Consider the following 23,150-nt stretch of genomic DNA (forward strand, 5'->3'; position numbering starts at 1 on the left):
TTAAAATAGATAGGAGAAACTTTTGTTTTTTCCTCACAGGTAACATTAGTCATACGTTGGCACTTCTCATAATTAATAATCCATTCAAAAAATATTTTTCCTGGAGATCTGTATTCTTATGCAAATTCTTCAGATGGGTTGGTACATTGGACAACTTACACATCTGTCTTGTATGTGACCTGACTGAAATATCTCCTGCTTCTTAGCAGGCTTGACTTCTTGACTTTAAAGCACAGTTGGTTTTACTTTGAATTTAATAATATAAAAATTGCCTTTTGTATAAATGGAAAAAAAAGCCAGAGTCAAGTATGGTTGCACCCTGGCTACAGAAATATTCGACTTAGGTTTGTAACCAAACTCTTACACAGCTTGCCCATATTTCCTTAAAATTTAAGCTGCTTTTTAATACAAAACCATGGTCATGAAATAACCATCCAGATCAACCTGTGTCTTTATTTTAAATTGACTTTCCACATGACTCCTATTCTGCTTTCTGAGAAGGGGGGAAAAAAAAAAAAAAGAAAGTAATAACATTTTAACAAGTCAATTAGGTAACTAGCTTGACCTTTGCCAAGGGACTGGCTGAGTCCAAAGCCTGGCTGCTTGTCCTCATCCACAATAAATACCTTAACTCACCAACCCTCATCGTGATTGCAGAGCTCATAAAAGTTTTGTTCAGCAACAAGAATAGAAAATATTTGGTCCATAACGCTTCTCCTGAAGAGCCCTCAGACAAAGGGTACTAGCTCAGCTGTATATACTGTGAGATCTTATAGTCATAGCACTGTCATAGTTTAGTAATTCCATTTCCGAAGGAACAGTATGTTCAAAATCTCAAATAATTTTTAGGAGAGGTTAATTTATCATGAGTTGATGGTGAGGTCATCCCTCAGTTGTTTTTTGGGGGGCTTTTCTCAGTTTATTCTAAGCTAGTTTTTTGGAGGTGAAAAAAAAACACCTCCCTTGAGTTACTATTGTCTGATGAATGGTACAAGGAAATTTGCACCTGGCTTAGTTGTGGATGGGAGAGGAAGGCAAAACAGTGGTACAGGAAATTCTTACTCATTTTTGCTTATGAAACAAAAGGCATAATGGAGGGAAACAGTCAATACAGTTTAACCTAGTCAAAACCACAGCTAGGTGGCACATGGGAACCCAAACCTTTACAGAACTGAGTATGACTTTTGCAAACCTTACGCCCCTCTCTCGCCTCCCCATTTAGCAACATCTTGTTGCTAATTATACTGCATACGTGGGCTAATGATAGAGAGTTAGTCCAATGCTTTTGTAAGAAAATGTGACCTATTCATGTGCGTTTATGTGATACAACACCAGGACATTGTTGTCAATCCTGACAGCCCTCTACAACCTTCTTTCTTTTTCTTTTTCACTTCCTCCCTGACAAGGCTATAAGTCTCCATTTTATACCAACCGAATGTTGGCATTCTTATGAATTTGTCTGCCTGTTGGTTCATTACAACCTATGTGGCTTTCCACATGCTAGACATCAATAAACTGTGCTTGATCAAACCTGTGGAGAACCCCAAAAGGCCCTCTGTAGTTCTGTGAACACTGATTTTGACTTTCATCTTTTACAATAATAATTTTTTAACTGAAGTTGGTTTTGTTTTCCTAGCAATACACCTGGAACCTTCCTCTACTGTTGTGATTTTGCTTCAGGAGCAGTGGAGCTGGTAAAGGTAATTCATATGCTTGCTTTAGAGTAAGTTATAAGTCTGTAATTCAGGAGGCTGCCAGGAATCTGCCTTCATGAAAAAGAATGCGATAGCTTTGACAACTTTTAACTGAAGTTTTCAATATTCCAAAGAACAAAGTCTTACTCTATACAAGAAAAAATGAATACCATCAGTGAGCTTGCTTCTCAGCTTGAGTAAGATACCAGACAGAATAGGCTTTTATGTGAGGTGTTTTACAATGCTGAATAATTGAAGAAAAAAGTTTCTTGAGTCATAGTAAACGTATTAACTACTACTGTTCTCTCTGTGCCTCTTTTCATCTTGTTCCTGACAGTCGCATTCGTCCTACAATTCAGCCTGGTGTTCTGCCTTTGTTCATGATGTGTGTGATGATGCTTTACCCTATCCTTTTCCAGATGAGATCCTGGATGTCATTCTCCTTGTCTTTGTGCTCTCAACTATTCATCCTGACAGGTAAATGAAGACTAAAGGGCAAAGCAAATAGGTTAAATCTCTTTTATCCCTAGAGGTTTTCAAGAATATCAAAGGAAGATGATGAATCTTTAATTTATTATTTAGCAAGATATGATATTTATGTTGTAAAAACAGAAACAAAACACAAACACAACCAACCAACAACAACAAAATCCAAATCCAATCTTAAATGTTTCCTGTTTTCAGGCTTTGAGAGAAAAGCTGGTCAGACTATTAGTGAATTCACTCATTAGTGAACCTCCTGTCTCCATCAAATAAAAGGGGTATATTGTAACTAAGTACACCCCCATTAAATGTAGCAGTGCTTCAAGAAAATTGCTGTCTGCACCACGAGTACTGTGTTCAGCTTTGGGCCCCTCACTACAAGAAGGACATTGAGGCTCTGAATCATGTCCAGAGAAGGGCTATGAAGCAGGTGAAGGGCTTGGAACACAAGCCCTATGAAGAGCAGCTGAGAGAACTGGGGTTGTTTAGCCTGGAGAAGAGGATGCTCAGGGGAGACATTATTGCTCTCTACAGCTACCTGAAAGGAAGGTGTAGGGAGCTGGGGGTCGGCTGCTTCTCACAGGTAACTAGTGATAGGACTAGAGGGAATGGTCTCAAATTGCACCAGGGGAGGTTTAGGTTGGAAATTAAGTGACATTTCTTCTCAGAGAGTAGTCAGGCATTAGAACGGTTGCCCAGGGAGGTGGTAGAGTCACCATCCCTGGGCGTGTTCAAGGAAAGGTTGGACCTGGTGCTGAGGGATGTGCTTTAGTGGGTGACATTGGTGGGAGGGTGATGGTTGGACCAGATGATCTTGGAGGGCTTTTCCAACCTTAATGATTCTATGATTTAAATTCAAAAACAAACCAGTCTTCCAGAAAAAAAAAGTAATATATATTTTCAGTGATCAAAACCAAATATTCATGTTTTAACACCTTAACAGTATGTTGATAAGGATTTAGCTTGCTGATTTTGCCACACACAGATGCATACATACAGGCCTTTTAAGCTGAGATGCATTCAGAGTTTTTTAACTTCTTTGGATTTGAAGAAGTTAATCTAATTTCCATGCGGAGCGTTATGTTGAGAACTCTTTACCTTGTTACTAATGCCTCTCAGTGTCTAATGAACCAAACTGTTAAAGCTGGCTGATTTAAAAAAATACCTTTTTTAATAGAAGTGCAAAAGAGGGTATGTAAGTTAAACTACTTGACTCTTCCTTTAACCAAATCATAAGAAAGGAAATACATGCTGCATGTCTGATAATACACTTACTACTTTAAGAATGTCATTAAAATGGGCTTGGCAAACAGGACAGTGTTTGCCTAAGTCTCAGAACTGTTTCCCTGCCTCCTTGCCTAAGTTACTAACGATTAGCTTCACAGAAAAATCTTTCCCATATAGGATATTGCTCCTTCCTGTTTGTTCAGAGATGAGCACATGAGTCATGCGAAGCCTGGGTCCAGATTTCAAAAACAATTCACGCAGTAGATTTCAGATCTCTGTAACTGTAGTGATGCTGCCAGAAGGAAATTGGACAATAGAGATGTATTCATTCAATCATTTTGTCTGTAAGAAGCAGTAATCAGATGTTCTTACAAAATTTCTGTGGGTCTTTTCCCGTTCATCATTTGAGTATAAATGTGTATGTCTTTTTTTCCTCCTCATGTCAGGATCCAGAGGCTCACATGGATGTTTTTGAATACATGTGTACACACATCCATATATATATATACATATATATACACATAAAGATGTCCATGTAATTATTTGTGTGATAAGATCCACTTTCCCAAGATTTGTTAGTCACTACTGTCATATCCAAGAACTAAAGTGACTACACACAGACAAATGTAATCCAGATCCTTATTATTCAGTATACGTTTTCTTCTGAAAATTTTGTAAGTGGGAGATGAAAAAGAAAGCCAAGAGAATGATGGTACAGAACTTAGGTTCTTTGGAGAAGTGAAAAACATACATAATAGAGAGACACATTTGTGTTCAGCACAATTGCTACTTAGTGATTTCTCTCAGGCTCTTGTGTTTCATTTTTGGTAATCACTGCTTTTATACTTCGTAGGTAATAACTTCAATTCACTTGCTACAAGTCACCTCTAAGAATTGGTCAAGGAATTTGAAAGGAATTAATATGATCCAGTCCTCTTGAACAGATCTAGTCCTACCAGATGAGATTTCTCAAAGCACTTTCACTTTTTGTGCATGCATTTTTTTTTCTCTGTGTGTAAAACTTACATTTATGTAGGCAGCGTCTGTAGTTCTGTGCACAGCCACCTGTTTGAATGGTCTCCTATTTGTAGGTGGTGCTGATATTTCTGTCTGTGGCAGGATACTTGGCTGCCTGTGTTGAGCATGAGCAAAGAGGAGAACTATTAAAACACTTGGCTTTGTCTGAGGAAATTCCATGCTCAAAAAGTGTGTGCTTTATTTTATTTACTTATTGAGATATGCTGCTATTTTCTGCTGAATTACCTCTTAATTCTGTCCCTTAAAAATCAAGTCAGGATATCTGCACTGTTGTTGCATGAGGACTAAATTGTGTTATTCCTTGAGTTCTGACCTTCTTGGAGGAAGGGAGGTGAGGCTGCCTGAGTGACAGGCATGCTGTAAGGATTTTCTAAGGTTAGCAGTAAATGTATGTTGATTTTTGCATAAATGAGGAGGGCTTGCTGCTCTTTTAACTCTTTTAAGGTATGGATAGGTATTTGTATGATACCTATCTGTATGTTCTCTGTGGTCTGTCCACTTCCATGTGGGAACAAGGGTTGACTTAGGCATATGGACTTTTCTACTTTACAGCCCACTAGGTACAGAGTGCCTTTTGTGGTCTTTCATGAATTTGGAAAACATGAGTCCTTTATGTGGTTCTGAAAGAGTGAGGCAAACTCAAGCAATTATTCATTAGTAAGGTATTTTCAAGAGTAATACAAATGTACTTATAAGAAGCTCCAAGGTAAGGTTAAAAAATGATAATGAAGGTGCTCTTGTCTAGTAAAAGCAAAGAGCACCACATAAGGTACTTACTCCTATTATTCATACAGCTGCCTGCTGTGATCCTGGTAAGGAGAAGATGATGTTAGTTATGATCAAGACTCACAAATGTGTCAGCGTTTCAGAGGATGCAGACTTTCCTCCTATAACTAGCAGTAGCTCCAGATGGAGTTCTGCTGGATTACTCTCCTGAGGTACTACTTGTATTTGTCTTTCCATTTTCTACCATTAGGGGTTCAGATGCTGACTGTATGCATGATCAGTACCTCAATAAAGAAATCCAATAAGTTTTTGTCAGCCTTCCAAGCTCTTGGTTTTGCTGTCTATAGTGGAAGGGCTCAGCATAGCTCACCAATGCACATAGCTGACTGTTCATTCATTGTTTGTCACCTGACCTATATGACTCATATATTCAGGAGTTGTGTTTTAGCTTGAGATTCTGTTGAAGTGAAGGTAAAGGACTCTCTTTCCGGTTTGTATTCTCTAATAACATTTTCTTATAAATTTTTGTCATGGGAGTTGGTGGAGTTTTTGTTTCTTTGATTTTTTGCTTGGTTTGATTTCCCTTTTTGTCCCCCCTTTTTTCCTTCTTCCTTTTTTCCCTATTGTTGTAAGGAGCTCTTCCTGTTCGCTAGCGTTTGGCCTTTTTGTAGTAAACATGGACACATCTCATTGTAGCTTTGTAAATCTATGTTTTTCAAGCATCTAGGAAAAAAAAAAAAAAAAAAAAAAAAAGTTTGCAAATATCACAAGTATCTCATCTGTTTTCTAAGGATGCAAGGGGTTATAAATAGGTTGGCTAAACTACTGAAACCTGGAGGAATGTTGTTATTTCGAGACTATGGAAGATATGATACAGCTCAACTTCGTTTTAAAAAAGGTAATTCTTGAATGCTTTGGTAGCTTACTGTTTATTTAAACTCTTTTTGAAAGAAATGACACATCCTTTTTCTTTACTGTTCTAATTCCTTAGGTCGTTGCTTGTCAGAAAATTTTTATGTACGAGGAGATGGAACCAGAGTATATTTCTTTACAAAAGGTATGGAATGGTTTAGCTTAATAGGAAGTGTTGATTGTCTCTTAAGATGATTTGGGTTATAAAAGCTCATCTTAAAACAGAAATTTAAAGAAGGGTTTATGAGCTTCTTTTCTGATTCTCTGCTTTTACAAGGCCCAAAGCTAAATGTTGTGAGAAAATAATTCCCTTTACATGCATATGCTTGTTGCATCTGGGGTACTTCAAGATTGTTTGTGGTACTTCAAGATTGCTTGCAGACATCACTGGAATTTCTCTTTGACTAAGCGTCTTGTGTCTAATGATATTCTCAAATTCTGTTATTTAAAGGTGTACTTAATATATTTCTTAAAACTGAGAAACATGCTTGGAAGGATAGCTGGTGGCCATACTCTGATATTTTGATCTGCTGTGCTGGTCAGTCAGAGGTATGGGGCTGCTCTTTCTCCAAGAGCTAAACTTAAATTCCTTGTTATGGATATTACTGCTCTTTGCCCCTCCAGTCATCCAGTCTTGTTAGCAGTCAGCTTAGACTGGTGCACTATAGCTCAGCTGCTGAAAATTGTGAAAGTGAGCATCATACTACTTTTTTTTTTTTTTTTTTTTTTTTTTTTTTTTACTGTAATGTGAATAGAGAGCTGTGAAAATGTCTTTCTAACAAAAGACTTACTATGGTAAGTTTCCCTGATCTCTCAAATCACGGAACAGAATTACTTCTATCTTTGGTTGAACTGCCGGTTGTTAATTACTACGTTCTACAAATGTTTTTTTTTTTCTTCTTAATTGCAATAATTCTTTGTATGAGAAAACAGATGAGATATGGAACATGTTCAATTTGGCTGGATTAACCGAAGTACAGAATTTAGTTGATCGGCGATTACAAGTAAACAGGAAGAAAAAAGTGAAAATGCAGCGAGTTTGGGTACAAAGCAAGTTCCAAAAAACATTGCTGTTATCTGTGAATAATTCTGAAGAAGCCATGAAAAAGCATCCATATGGATAACTGTACCATGAACTTCAGAAATGGAAACAAATTTGAGTATGTATATTTCATATAAATCTTGTGTTAGCCAGTGAAAAGGAGAAATATATTGAATTAAAAGCCTTTCCCTGACATTTTGTAAATGTATGTATTTGAGAATAATCTGAAAAAAATATGTATTTCTGACTTCTGCTTTATATGCAATAAAGGGATATACATTAATCTGGTCATAACTGCAACCAGGTACTCTTTTACTTCCTGTAATGTGAATAGTCAATAAGTATAAGGATATATCTTGTTCTTGGTGAAATTCACACCATGTAAAATGTTTTAAGTTTTACTGAAGCATAATTGTTACAGAGATTTAAAGAATCAGAATATCTGTTCTCACTATCGTTACAAGCTGTGCTGTGTTGACTTCTGAGTCATGTCTCTTTTAACAACTGTGTGTCTTGCAACTGTATTTCCTCTTTTGGGGGAAGTTTCTTGGTGCATAAACAATGAAGACAAGATCTGTTTCTGATTTGCATGAAAGCTGTTATTTCATACTAACTGCATGTGATACACATGGGTGTCAGATTAGTCAGTGATTGTCATCCTGCACTGTGGCTGGTTTATTCCTCTGAGGTCTCCACTCTGCATCTATGTGCTTATCAGAAACATGCCAAACTCAAGTTTGTGTAACAGCTATGTAACACGTGTTATATTTCAAGTGTTGTAGGTTGTAAGCTCAACATCATGTAGAAAAGAATGCCCTAAATGCCAAAAAAGCTCTGAAACCAAAGCACTGTTAACATTAGCGGGGATAAATATAAGCATTATTTTCGTGATGTGCAATAGGCTAGAGAGAGGAGCAAAAAGAGTAGTCCAGAGTACATTTTATTAATATTGTTATGGGGTAATGTAATCACACTAAAATGGTGGTCTACATGGCAGCTGAAATATTTTTGTTGTTTACACAGAGAGGTTGGTTTCTTAGGGGTTGAGTCTTAGAAACAAGGCAATGTTTTTGTATTGTCCCTATGAAGAGACAGGACTATATTAAAATGTCACGTGCTTCTAAGGAGAAAACCAAAATGTGAGTATTGCTTTCAGAGGCACACCACGATACTGAGGCAGTTGAGCTAGTATTAAAAGATGCTATTTCTGCTATTTAAGTGTGATTTTACAATCACTTAGCCACAAGGAAGACAGGATAAGAAACAGTTGAATTAATAAAATAATACTTCAATGATTTTGTGTTACTTCAACAAGGATATAGAATGCATACAATCTATGACATGCATGCAGTTTTGAGTGCCATTAATCTAGTTCTCAGTCTCTTTTTTTACTTTTGTTTCAGTCTGAGCATGTTCTAGCTGAGAACCATGGTTTTTTTGTGGTTTTTTTTTTTTTTCAAATTGTTAGCTGCTAAGCTAAGTAAAACTGATTGTCTTCTAGAAAGAAAGAAGTTATCTAAATTTACATGTTAAGTATCTTCATCCCCTTAGACAAAATTTCCAAGACTTGCACAATTTCCATAAAACCAGTTATTTCAAGAATGAAATACAATAAGGGGTTTTAGAAGGTAGGATCCTATCCTGCATTTCTTGTGTATTCTGAGCTCCCATTACAGTAAGATACTGTTATATGAATTAAGTAGCTTAGGAAGCTTTGGTTAGCAAAGTTTTGGCTAGCTTTGTGTTACTGTACCTTGCAATAAAGCTCTTGTGGTATGAATCAGTTTAGGGGTTAAAATATAGCTGTGTTTCTTGAGGCCATCAGTTTTAGGAGACAACAGCATCTTCATGGAAAATGCAAATAAATATTTGCTTATATTTTAAAGAAGTTGCTACCCTGTGCAACTTTTATTTGTAATTTAATTTTTATTTTGCAGTATGCATAGCTCTGAGTCTAGTACAAAGTATTATTTTCAGTTGTAGAACTTTCCAGGAGGTGATGGTGATGATAAGCTTTTGAGCATCATACAGTCTTATTCATGTGTATGATGTAGATTTTCCATATGTAGAGGCATGTTTGCTTTGTCTCTCACACTGATATGTTGATCCTGGCAAGATTTTAATATGCTATATTGTTAGTTTAAGAAAAATATGACATCAGAAGAAACCAAACCCTAAATTCTAGTATGGCCTTGAGCAAAATTGGCTGTTTCTCTTCTGCGCGTTGCAGATGAAGTACTGACAGGCTCTTTTAGAAGAATGGTGCCTGTTGTAGAAGTAATAAGATCAGCTACTGTTTGTAAGAATGTAGAATATCCACTGTAAAGAGAGTTGTAACTAGTCCAAACTCTTTTAAGACTGATAAAAGGGGAAATGGTAGAAAGATATCTTTCCTGATAAGTCCTACCCAGATGCAAATTCTTTCTGTATTTTGACTTTATAAAATTTCAGTTTTCCAAAAGCTTAATAAGGGACTGTTTTTTTTTTAATAAAATAAAAACATCTTTTTGTTAGTTGGGAAAACTGATTATTTTGGAAATATTTATATAAAAGTAAGGTCAGTAGAACTACTGAAATGAAAGAAAGAAAAGAGCTGCAGGTAATAATATAGGAAGTGCAGTTTAAAATGGTTTATTGTTAATCTATAGGGGAAAGAAAAATTAGGGTATTGCAAAGAAAGAGGTGCCCAGTACATAAATGGTTCTCAGTATTACTTTTGAAATCTGTACTTCTTTAATGAGATACATGCCTGGACTCTCTAATAATATAAAATTATGTAAATATACATTATATAAATGTTTTAATTGTTAATTGCTAATGATTGTGTAGGTTTGGTTTGGTTCAGCATGATTTCCTGTGCGGGTAAGGCAGACTTGTGAATATGGAAGAATACCAATTACAGAAAGATAATCTTGATTTTTGGCTTCACTGGCTTTGGCTTCTTTTGTGATCTCCAATGATACTGCATTACATTTATGTAGAGGTAGATGAGAACGGCACTTGCTGGTTTAGACTAGGTGTTCTTCTATCTCACGTAGTTTTTAAGCAAAAACAAGAAAGCTATATAGTTTAAAACAACAACAAAAAAGAAAGTGACCAACCTTCTTTCCCTCACTAATTCTGAGGTATCTAGTCAATAACAATTTGTGGTTTTGTTTTGTTTTGTTTTGTTTTCCAGCAAAACCAGTGTATGTACTTGTGCAATATCTACAGATCCACTGAATCTGAAGAGGACAAAGAAAATGCAGGGCAGACAAGGAGACAACAGAAACTCCAGACACGAAAGACAACTTGCTTTTTATATTGGGAACTGCTGTCTTTCTGTTTTGTCTTTTGTTTGTAACTCAGCTAATCTGCAGGTTCTACTGTTGAAAAATGACTAAGTATTTGTAACAAACCATTGTGAAATTTGTATGAAAAACCAATGGTAATCATTTAACATAAATTTTGCTACTTCATTATTATTTGTGGTGTGGTCTTGTTTGACTGCTCTGGTGTGTTTTTTGATATACTGATATATCCTTTGTTTCCCATTTTTCCTGTGCATGGTAGACAGTTGAGCTGTTTCCACAGGAGCTATATATGCAAACATTTGGAGTAAAGTTTGCTGGATGGCTTACTTGTAAGATTGAAACAAGACAGTTTTATTTCCTTCTGTACAGAACACATTACTTTTTCTTTCTGTGTGAATGCAATGAATAGTATACATGTTCAATTAATACAGAGGTATTGGCTGTTTTTTATTATTTTAGACCAAAATATACCTTAGGCTATGGTGTCTGTGTGGTGTATCACTGGTGGCAATGATAATAGACGGTTCCTATATCAACCATTACTTCTTCCTAATGGGTGTCAGAACAACCTTAGCAATGAAACATATATATGCATTATAAAAATATTAAACATTTTAATTGTTAATAACGTAGGTCACTTTGATTTTCAGTATCTAAACTTCTCTCCATGTTAGGAACAAAGATTTGGCATGTGTGGTTTTTTTTTAATTTTATTTATTTATTTTTTTAAGCATCAGGGATGTGTCAGTTGCTCTTCCCTTGACAATCTGCCAAAAGTTGATTAAATCTGTCTTCTAATCACAATTATAGTTAGCATAGTGTCAGTAAGAATTACTTGGGTTGCCGTGGGCATCTCTAGCAGATTCTTTGCTGTATCTGCTAGTCTAGGCATGTTGGTTGTGCCTGGACTTGATGACTGAGCTGAGAAGGGAGCCCCTTCGTCCAATGACCATTGTTCATCTTTTGCTGGTGCCAAATAACTAAAAGGAAGAGCTTGACTGATTTGAAAGCAAGAGTCAAACAGGTGGGAGCAGAGGAAAATGAAGATGGCGCTCAAAGGCAGACAAGAGAAGGAGTGTTTCCTCTGGGAAGTGGGGTAAGAAGTAAGCTTGGTTGGACTAAAAAAACAGGAATGAAACATAGAACTGAATGGGAAAATGAGAGACAGAACATCATGGGCAACACAGAGGCAGATGTGTAATGAGACAGTGTGGCACAGGGTAAGGACACTGGGACTAGGAACTAGTGAAATGAAATGAAGGAGTTTAGAAGGTAAAAATAAGACTGATCTTTCACAGAAACAGTTCTGAGTAAACAAATCGGGATGAGGATTTGAGGTGGAAAGACCTATCTTCAAAGTCTATTTTCCATTGTGGTACTGTATTCACATCTTAGTAGACTATTACAGGCTTTGACTTTCATCCTAACGTGCACAATGTATTTTGGTTTCTTCCCAAGATGGAATGTTTCCTTTGTTGTAGATTATATGTGCTGCACACGTGCTTGCAACAGTGCAGGCAGGTTTATGATACACCTGTTTTTGGTTTTTCCTTAGGGAGCAACATTTTTACCTTCTTTCAAGTAGAATTCTAGAGTGACAGAAGCTACAATCCTAACCTCCTGGGAAGCAAATACAAAAGAATAACAGAAGTCTCCGCACCCTGACTGTGCTCAATCAAGGTAGGACAATTAAATTTACTCCATATGTTCTGAAGTTGTCCCATTTAAATCAAGACTGTATCTGCAGATTATCACCTTGAAGTGCCTCCCAATCTCTGTTGCTGTTATACTTGCATCTGTTCAACAGAACTTAATTGAATTTGTATGAACTAGAAATACAGCTTGGGAGGAAAACAGAATAGTCTTTAGGTTTTATCTAAGATTACAACAGTTTAGAGGAAAAATCTGTTTATTATTTTAAAACAACAGCCAAACCCAAAATCTCATGGTTGCAGAGGAGCACTCATCAAAAAGGCTGGAAATGTAGGTTATTCTTTGAAGTATAATGTACACCATTGAAAATATTAAATTGAATACCTGTGTGACAAAGCATAGCATGCTTACTGGTAGCCAAAGGTATTTTGTCATTGCTGTCATGAAAGAGGAGCGAGCAACAACATAGCCCCATTTTCAGAGGATGTTTTATTGATCAGGTTACTACAATTTTGCGGTGATTGTGAAAGATTAAGAAATCAAGTGAATTAATTTAATAACTGCTAAAACACACTGATGACATACACAATTTAGTAAATGCTCAAAGAATAATCTGAACATTCACACATTGACGCTAAACAAACTTTAAGCTCATTGAAAACACAGACTTGGTGTATGCTGCTGGTTGTAAAAACAAGCAAAATGTAAAGATGTTTACATATGATGTAAAAATAGAATGCTATACAGCTACTAAGTAAATCCAGTGTAAAATCTTCTCTGTTGTGTGTTGTATTCAACTAGAAAAAAGATGTGGTGGAAAAAATGGTGAAAATTACTAGAGACCCGGAAAAGCTTTATAGGAAGGCAGGTTAGGGATATTAATGATAGGCAATGTGAGGATGGCATATTAAATTATATTTTAGTATCTAGAAGGTAAAATGTATCCCTTTACATCACAAAAAAAAAACACAACCAAACAAACAAAAAAAAACACACAGGATAAGTTATTTAAGTTAGCAGGCAACAAATCTACATTGATAAAATAAGTATATGTGATATACCTTCCCCCCAAAAAGAAAAAGAGGAATCACAATATTTACAAGAGGAGTTACTAGAAGTAACTTATATGAGATTTTCCATTTTTATTTTTATATTATGTGTGAAAGAGGACATCTGCATATTTACTATTTAAGACTTTAAAATGCCATTCTCCATTTAAAACAAAACAACAAAACAGCAGACTAAAATATTTGTATTGCCTTTTGTGGGATCCTAATATTGCTCATCAGCAGAGCTGGAAAATAAACTTGAATATAAATTGGTCTCGTAGGCACATTTTACTGAATTAAGAAAAGATAGGTGGGGGGGGAGGAACATGCTAATTGGCATGACAACATGTAGTCCTGTAGCAATCATACAGCAGCTACTATTTTATACAGAATGACAAATTCAGCACAGTGCTGAAGAGAGAGGCATCACTCTTAGCACACTTTACTCTCACGACAATACCTCTGTTAATTGATATTTGGGCTAGGGAAAAGCCAGAGAATTAAAGTAATTTGTTTGCTAAAAGAATAATGATTAATTATGCTTGGTCAGTCTGGTCATATTAGAGGGCTTCACTGCAGAGCCAACGTTCACTTTTTTTTCCTTTCTTTACTGTCAGGCACACTCTAGCCTCCATTTCCTCCCAAATAGCAAGTGCTTTTTAAATGGAGGAACCTACCTCTAGTCTTTTATTCTACACTAGGAAAAGCTTTGCCATTTTTAATGGCTCTGTTTGCTGCGTATCTATCCTATTAAGCACAGTAGTCAGATGTCATTCCAGAAGAATCGGGCAGCTTAGTTTCCAATGACATTGATTACACTCAACAGTGAGGATGAGAAAGAATGGTGGGTGGAGAAGTGAAAAGACGGTGTGAGGCATTTCAAGGAGGAGGCTTGCACTCCAGAACTTACATGTGGGTGACAATCCCTTTGAGAAACAGTTTTTACTCTGAAGTGGAGCAGACTTGAATTTTCTATGCTCACTTCAGGTTTAATCTGCATCCCCACAAGCTACCAGTGCAGCCTTTAGTCAAATGTGTATTTACTTAAAAATGAAGAGAAAATAGCAGTAGCAAGAAGCTGCATCTTTGGAATGAATTTCACAGAGAGAGACCCTGGCATGTTAATCCCTGGTATAAACGGGTGTAATTCTCAATAACAATGCTAAGCTTGTTTACACAGGGGCTGAGCTAAACCCAAAGATGATAAACAATGCTGTTCAAAATCAATCATTTAATCATTTTGTGATCTAACAGCCAAAGATGTTTGTGTTAATAAAAGGTGGTGTGACAAAGCTGTGATTGTCACCAAGCATGATTTGCTTTGAGATAAAAATATATATATGACAAATACACTGATAATCATATTCTAGATAAACATTTCATCTTGTTATTCAAGAGCGAATATTAGCAAGTTGAATAAATACTTGGTGATAGTCACCAAACTGTGAAGATCTAGTTTTTAAATTGGAAACAGTGTGAGCTTGCTTGTACAAAGAGAGAACAACAAAATCACACTAGCAATAATTTTACATTTTATTTTACTGAAATTTACAAAGAATCAATATATTCAACAAGAGCCTGGTTTTAGCTTCTTTTTATTTTGTATGTATTTATTTCAATAACAAATGAAAGTCAATGAAAAAAAGAAGCAGTATGGCACAGTCTGCAAAGCATGTAAGTATTATTATATCATTTAAGATATTTAATGAACTACTAAACCACACTCTTCTTGCATCACTTGGCTTGAGGCAGAGTATCAGAAACAGTAAATATTTATTTTACTTTGAAGCAATTAATATTTAGCAAAAGGCCTAAAGGTTAAATCTGAAAAAAAGATCTTTGAATCCTTGACCCAGATTTCTAACATCATTTATGTCAGTGGGAGACCAGAAGACTCTGAAAGTCTGTGGAGTTGCTTCAAGATGTAGACTAGTTGCTTGTGATTAACCAGATTAACTGGTGCCCAGTATTTCGTATAAAAATAAAAATGCAAATATTGAAGTACAAAAATGTTCTATCAGTAAGAACATCTATATTAATATTTAAAATATCAAGATCAGTTGCACAGAGAGAATACCTTTTGTTCACTACTCTTGTTATTTTGCTTTAAGGGCTGAAGTTATTTTGGTTTGGGGATGCTTCCATATTTGTGTTTATATTTTAGGGTAAGATCTTCAGATTTTTTTATTCTACAACATTCTCTAATGGGTAATAATTATTATAAAACCTGACAACATAACAGACAAGCATGATTGATTAAGATAAGTGATTTACAATACAACTGCTTAAGACATGTTTATTTTTGCTCTCAAATACTTGAGAAAGTACCTGTGATAAAATATGCCTATTCTTAAACTCAACAGTCCTTTTGAGACTAAAAGAAAAAATATTGTGAAGGTAAGATTTAAAAAAGAAAAAAAAAAAAACAGATAGGAAAAAATGGCTTTTTTAATGCATTTTCAGAACATGAAAATAGATCGTTGTTTCCCCGTCTTTTTAGATTTCATAAAAATCTTTCTTATTCCATCACCAGAAGACTTTGCATATTGGTACATTTTTCTAAGGAAATACCGGTAAAGCATGATAATTTAAATTTACACTGTACTTTGGGATCCCGTTTTTTATGCAATTCTTCATTCTCCTTCCTCGAGATCAGTCTATCAAATAAAAAAAGAAAACAAAAACTGTAACACTATTTGAAAGCCACAAATTCCTGATGATAATACAGGCAAATATTAACTGGGTGTTTTTTCCAGTGGATTTTCCTACCACCTGTGAAATCAAGAATGGAACGGTTTTAACAGCCGTGTTGCCAGGATTTCTTTCAGTAGAGGTATTCTCTGTGTAAGTTTGTGATGCTTCATATAGCTTTCACATTCTTGTTTCCAACTGTTTTATATTAACAAAGTTTTCCAAGATTCCCAAGTGGAATATATTATTACTATTTGTATTCATAAAGTGACTAAATACAAAGTTTAGCGTGTGTAGCTACGTGAACAATGACAGCTTCAGGTCATTTGGTTTTCATCCCCAGCTTACTAGGCAAGAGCAGCAATGAACTTGCAAATGTTCCCGAGGTGAGCCTAGTTACCTTTTTTATCATACTACCAAGCTTTTCAGTGTCCCCCTGAATTTACAAAATCAAATAAAAAATAAAAATGACAGCTATTGCCAAAGAAAAGCCCAAAGGGCTTGGATTATGTGCATGCATATATATATATATATATATATCCTTAAATGAGAGAATAGGGAACATCAGCAGTCTGGGAGGTAGAGACATGGAAGTTGGCAGGCATCCAATTAAAGAGAAGTCCAGGCATGAGAAAAAAGAAATTCTGTAAAGAGGATTTTGACAATTTAAAAGAGAAGGTTTGTACACGCAGGAGTTCTTCCTAAACACAGTGGTAGCATGGGATGAGAAGTAAAATAAAAGTTATTAATGGACTTCCATTTTTTGGTCTGGAAAAGTGTGTAAGCCGTAACTGTCACGTCTGGACTTTCTAAGCACTTTTATACAAGAGGTCTGCTGGGGATCCAGATTCTTTTGCAGTTGGCACAGGTGCTGAGTCATCAGGAAAGTTGGCCATTTGGTTTTAGGTTTCTAAATATAGAGGTGAAGATTTAAAGCCGTAATCTGGGAACGGTGGTCACTTTTATGCAACTTTGGTGGCCTGAATGATTTCGTTCTTAACCGGGTTCAATACCAGAGCCTTAGCTGTGCTTAGATTATACATACTCTTGAAAATCGTCACTTCTGTGAAAAACAAACCTTAGTAATTACAATAAAAAAAATGAAGAAAAGAAGAAATGTAGAAGAGTGGCAAGTTTTAGTCTCTTAGCAAGCATGAAAACTCTTAGGATAGCTTGTGTGTGCTTTCAATCTATACAGAGGAGCTGGAACAAGTAGGCCTTGAGGGAGGCGATAGAAGAATAACCTAACGTAATGAAGAAAGCTTTGGTGAAACCTTAGAAAGGGTGAATTTTAACTATGCAGTTGGGCTGGTGGTTTTTTAATTTCTGATGAACTGCAGCACACGGTTGGAAACTTTGCTAAAATAGGACCTTATTTGACACTTAAAGTGCTGTCGCAGAGAATCAGAATTACAAAAAGGCATTTTCACTTTCGCTGTAGATTAATTTGAATAATCCAGTATCATATAGGATAGTAGTAGGAGCTTTTTCTTTAAAAAGCAAGGTTTTACATTGGTGAGTCATTGCTTTAGTGTGACAACGTTTTGTGCCTTTTGCATTGATGCTAGCTGAATAAATGCTTTCTGAGAGTGTCCCCGCTTGAAAATGCAAGGTGGGCTGGGGAGGGAAGGGAGAAATCCTGCCCGACCAGCAGCAAGGTCTGTCTGGTTAAATGTGTACATTACAGCAACGGAGTGCCTGCGCGGTGACATTGTGGTGCCCGTGGCTCATTCCTCATTCCTGCCACACCAGTGTGCTGCACAGCATGTGCATCATAGGTGTCATCTTCCCCCCTCCCCCAAAAGGCAAGGTATTCCAGGAAAATGAGCCTTGAACAAGCTGTGAGGTAGAATGGGTATTGTTTTGACAGGCCAGGTATGGCCCAGGGGTGCACCAGTGCCTGACTCTGCTTTAAGTTCAGTAAATGCTTCGTTATTTATATTGATTACAATCCAGGTAAGCAAAACTCTTGGTGATTTTAAATTAAGGGAAGGATATCTAGCAAGTGGATAGCAGCTGAGGAAAGAGTATTTTGAGCGAAAATAGTTCTTTCTATAAACTTTGTATCGAGCTTTTATCTGCTGTACCAGCAGTGCAAACAGAGCTTTCTAGTGGGGTGCAAAATACCTGTAGCTATGTTAAGCTTTGAAGGATTAGCCATTGCATCCAACATACAGTGCTTTTGTACAGTGGCAGTTCACATGCAGCTGATTGGTTAGTCAAAAAGAAAAAAAAAAAAAAGCGTTTCCCCTTACTATAAGATGTGAGCTTCAAAATGAGACTGTGCCCTCATTTTCCATGAGAACTTAAGACATGCAAAGCTTGAGGTTTTAAAAGTTAGTCAGCCATGTGTGAGTTACAAAACCACAATGAGTTAGAAACTTGTGTTAAAATTTGAAATGAGTATTTTTTTTATTTGCTTCTAACTTAAGACCAAATTGATAAGTTTCATTCCATCTGGTGTAAGACTAAGTATGACTGTTTTACAGCAAAAGGGGATTTCTTGATAATATTACAGTAGGATGATAACAAGAATCTGTTTCTGATTAAACTACAGCAGATGACTGCATTGGCGCTTAAAATGTACCATTATTAGTCTGCTGCTAGACGCAGACTTCTTGTCTGTTGTTTTGACACCTGCTGAACTCTTCTTTCAGTTGTTTTCTCAGTCTGAAGGCCCTCGAGTTTCAGTCACCCCTGTTAATTCTGAAAATGCTGCTACATGAGGTGAAATTAAATTTACATAGCAAATGCAGATTCATTGTATGAAATATACTTGCAGATTTCTCTAATGAATCTTCCAATGCCAAAAAGGGCCCACAACAGCTTCCTAGTCAGTGGCCACTGTTATGCAGTGCTTAAATTACTCACAAATACAGTCCCTCTAGTAGAGAGCATCTCTAGTATGACTTATTTTTAATATAATATAGTAGCATTCTTTCCCATGATTCCTACCTCAAAGCTGATATAACACATCCTGTTCCACCCACTGGGAAACAAATACAGGTTCTGTCACCAGCTTCATTCAAGGTATGAATTCATCAAGAAGAAATTTCATAATTGGGTCTGCATCTATTGCACATCCCTGTCCAGGTAGATCTCTTGATACTTTGATCAGTTCAGTATGGCATATTATTGGTCTACGTTTTCTGGACCTTATCGATTATTTGGGTTTGTTTTTTCTCTGAGATACAAAAATGTGGAATCTTCTGGCAAAATGAAAAGGAGAGAGAAAATCTTGAAGCTTGAGTATGTCTGTGCATTGCTGCATTGTTGGACTTACTTTTTAAAATCAGTTTTTCAGTTCTTCCCAGAAGCGCTTTAGTAAAAGATAAGTGTTGGTGTGCAGCAGTCACAGGACAGAACCAGCCTAGAGCCTGTGTCTGCACCTTACAGAAAAGGCCTGTAATGGGAGCAGTGCGATGACTTCATACAAAGAATCCTGAAGAAGAAGCTAAGCTGTTCTGTGTTCTCATTTATTAGACAGAGAGAGAGAACTGAGGAGTAACCTTTAAGGAATTCACATCGTACCTGAATAATTTGCATTTAGAAAGGATGTTCCTTTAGTGTTCAAATTGGTTTATTGAATCCATGTTAGACTCCTGTAAATGCTGCACAGCTTTTGCATCTCCAGTACTTTGCCTAAATGAAAAACTAACCTTTGGAGTCTGTCTTAGCTGTATTGCATTTATGTTTGGTCTAATAGAGGTGATGAAAGTCATTGAACTGAATGGCACAAATTTGCTTGGCCCTTTAGAAAGGAGCCTTAACAACAATCTCGCTTGGATGTTCAGAGTGACAGGAATTAACATCATTCCTATGCATAGGAACATACTTCTGCTCAAAACAGCCCTCACAAACTCATGTTTCAGTAATCTGTGGGACAGACTTTGGTGCTAAAGAAGGAAAAACAGAATGTATTTGTTTAACTTCTTCCAAGAGAAGTTAAAAAGAAGGCAAGTACTTTGAGTGGTTAGCAAGCCTCCCTTCATTTTGATTCTACTGACTGACCTACCGTAAAGAAGCTTGAAACAAAACTCATGTTACTGAACAAAAATATTTTGTACATAAGTGTGATAAGGAGCTATGGGATTGGTGTGGATGTGGACAGAGCTTGTTTTTTTCCTCTAGGGTACAGGTTATGTTGACAGTAAATTCTTCTCGCAGATAGTGGTCATAAGAAGTTTTGCCATGCAGATCAGACAGAAAACTGTATTGGAAGTGTAGGAGAAACTGGGGGGGTGATTAGGGAGAACGACACACCTCTGTCATACACCTGCTTCAGCCCCTTTCAGTTTCAGCATTTTTGTGTAGATCTCTTGGGATCTTATACAAAGACTTTATGGTCAAGATAGTATTTAACAAGCTGTTTAAGATCTGTAAGGTTTTAGGATTTGTTTGTGATTTTTTTTTACAAAAGCAAAATTTCATTGAAGCCAGACATGAATATAGTTTGTGAATTACATGTGGAAAATGCTTTGTGGGAAAAATGCCCATAATTCCTAACAGGGTATTTTAATATTCTACTTAATATATCCAGCATTAGAGACATGAGATTCTAAGTAGCATTTCTGAGTTTATTCATAGCAGTCACTGCTTGTTTGTGTTAAGGCAGGGTGACAGTTTAGCTGTGATCCTGAAAGTGGGGGAAAAAAAAAAAAAAAAAAGTTAATTTCTTTGTGAACTTTGCAGTATCAGTGCAATTGCTCTTTTCAGCCAGGGTCTGGGATTTCCTGAGTTATTCTGAACATATGGTAGCCTCAGTTACTGGTGTCTTGGTCTCCAGAAGGACTATTTTTTACACTGCCCTGCAGATCTCTTTGCCAAACAACCTGGATAGTTTGTAGCTGTCATATCAGCAAAAAGGGCATGGCTGCAATCCTGTAGTTCAGCACAGCTGCTTAACTGTTTTGGATGTGTGAGGCTCAGAAACTGTCCCATCCTGATGAATAATAATCTTATTTCAGTCCTTGTCAGCTTATGGCTGGGATAAGGCAAGGGAAATATAACGTGTGTAGCAGTAACTTTGGCTCAGAGCTAGCATAGAGCAGTACTGTGTACTCCCAGAGACCAAGGATACTTCCCTGTTTGCCTTCTATTCCTTGCTGTGCCTTTTCAAAGAATAAGAAATCAGCAGTATCCTGCTCTATTTTCCCTAGGCACTCCAAGAATGAGATGTGGGGTATTTAAGGGATCTCCTGAAGCTCAGAAATGAAACATGGATCATCTAGAACAATGGGTCTTCCCACAACAATAGCAAATCTTGACTGTGTGAGAACAGTGTTTTCTTTGGAAATGGTTCATCTCTGTCTCAGAAGCTACAGAAAAAGGAATATTTCTTTTATGTTGTGTGCTCCACCATAAGGACCCATATTTTTGTACGCATGTGCAAAGCAAAATAAAATTTCCAAAAGAAAGCAAGCTAACTTGCTCCTTCACAGCTCCATGCAGACAAAATCTTAGAACTGCATAAATAGCAGTTTGGTGCTTTATGCATGCCTACGACATGGTCAGGAAACAAGATAGAAATACATAAAGAATAGAATAAAAATAGAAACTATTATGTAAAGATGTCTTGATGCATTTTTGTTTCTCTTTAAATGTTATAAATAAATGAATATGTGCAATTGACCATAGATTATCATTTACTCCTAATGACCTGAAATCTTCATTTGGAACAAGGCTTACAGGATATTTTATAAGTTCTTTGGGATTATTTTTTTTAAAGGAACTTGGCATATGAATATATGAGTGTAATATGGCACTATCATCAAAAAGAAGATCAAAATAGTGACTAGAATAAGTGAAAAGGAGACAGAACTGGCACAAATCTGTATGGAACAAAGAAGTTACATTTATTATCCAAAGTACATCTCCCATTGGGAGCTTGGGTAGGTATCATACAAATCATGATGGAAGATGTCATCTAACGAAGGACCATTATTATGGGAAGCAGGTAGTCTCCATTTTGAATAAAAATCTAGGCACAATTACATCGCTTGTTAGCATGCAAGCAGCCAAAGGAGCCCTGTCTCTTATTAGGCACTTAGTCTTACTACCTGATGTGGAATTGTCTAATAGGAAATTGGGTAGGAATTTCTGTGAAAAAAAATGCAAATAATGTACAAAGTCATGTCTATGAGTCTTATGACTGGTTTTAGTGCTTTAAGGTTAAGTTCAGGTTGCAATGAAACAAATAGTTTGGCTGTTCTTGGGGTTTGTGAGTGTTATTAAGTATGTGAATATCAAATAACACCATACACCTGATTTATCTGATAGTAAGTTATGTTCCTGTTGCTTCCCTAGGATCCTGAAACCTTGCCTGAATGCCATCACCTGCGACAGGCATTTCTTTCACTGTTTTTTCTGTGACAGCGAATGTGAGTGCCAAATCTATCTTTGGAAGGCATAAATGAGATGCATCGTCTTTTAGTGGTCAGGTCTGATAGATATGCTCTTTTATGTATCTGCATAGAGTCTTATATAAGATTTTGCAAAAGTGCGAATAAGTTTTCCCTAGGGAGAGAGATGAGGAATAAAGGATTAGTACATCTCTCCATACAATAACTCCTAATGTGAAATTCTAGCCCTATTTATAACAATGAGAGCTTTGCTACTGACTTGAGTAGGATCACAGTTTTACCCCTAAGGTGCAGTTGTGCTTTCCTAGGAGAGCTAATGTACAAAATACAGCCTCTGCCAGCGCATCATCAATGCAATAGCATGGAAAGAGGGTAACATTAAATGACATCCATAGCCAATAATAGCTGCTGCAAGCATCCTGTCGAGCAGCGTATTGATGTTAGTCACCAGCCTTCTGGGTTTACATAATATTTTCTTCATACCTGGATGAAATGAACTTAGGATGAGTTGGGGTTCTTTGTCGAATTGTGGTTAGCATTTTGTTATTGTTGTTGCTTTATTTATTTATTAATTTTACTTTTTCTGAAACTCGTCAAAGAATGTCTCATGTGGTGTTGCTTCTTTGATTTTTATTAATAAATCACACCATATATAACTAAGTTTTTAAAGCCCTTCAAGGCACTGTTTAATTTTTCAGCTCTCCTTATCTGGTTCTGTCTAGCTCTTTATTAGCTTCCTGTCCTCAGGCCTTGCCTTTTGTAAAGCAGATATCATCATGCATGCATTTCTGTGAAGTGTCTTGCATCTCACTGAAGAAGGAAAAGACTCTTAACTGGGATCCCAGCCTTCCCTGACCCACTGCTCAGTAGGAAGTGTGCTGTGGATGACAGCAGCATTACAAAGTGTCTTTGGCCAGCAAAGGACCTACAAGTCACGGGCTGAAGACTGTTACTTAATATCTTCTAGGTAAGACTAACAT

The 23,150-nt window shown here is 36.6% G+C and overlaps 1 protein-coding gene across 3 annotated transcripts in view; it reads left to right on the forward strand.

The window, feature by feature from the left end:
• METTL8 (methyltransferase 8, tRNA N3-cytidine) overlaps positions 1 to 10,370 on the forward strand; it is a 55,127-nt gene extending 44,757 nt beyond the window's left edge. For 2 of the 3 annotated variants that reach the window (XM_084289654.1, XM_084289653.1), the window contains 6 exons: positions 1,637 to 1,700; positions 2,032 to 2,171; positions 5,960 to 6,066; positions 6,160 to 6,225; positions 7,014 to 7,240; positions 10,301 to 10,370. In XM_084289654.1, coding sequence (XP_084145780.1) covers positions 1,637 to 1,700; positions 2,032 to 2,171; positions 5,960 to 6,066; positions 6,160 to 6,225; positions 7,014 to 7,204 — 568 coding nt within the window. In that variant the 3' untranslated portion in view covers positions 7,205 to 7,240; positions 10,301 to 10,370. Of the gene's footprint in view, positions 1 to 1,636; positions 1,701 to 2,031; positions 2,172 to 5,959; positions 6,067 to 6,159; positions 6,226 to 6,835; positions 6,876 to 7,013; positions 7,241 to 10,300 lie in introns of those variants that run through there. The other variant, XM_084289655.1, reaches the window with a different exon arrangement.
• Positions 10,371 to 23,150: the final 12,780 nt, after the last annotated feature.

This window comes from Netta rufina (assembly GCF_964035555.1).
Source record: "Netta rufina genome assembly, chromosome: 6".
Taxonomy (NCBI): Eukaryota; Metazoa; Chordata; class Aves; order Anseriformes; family Anatidae; genus Netta; species Netta rufina.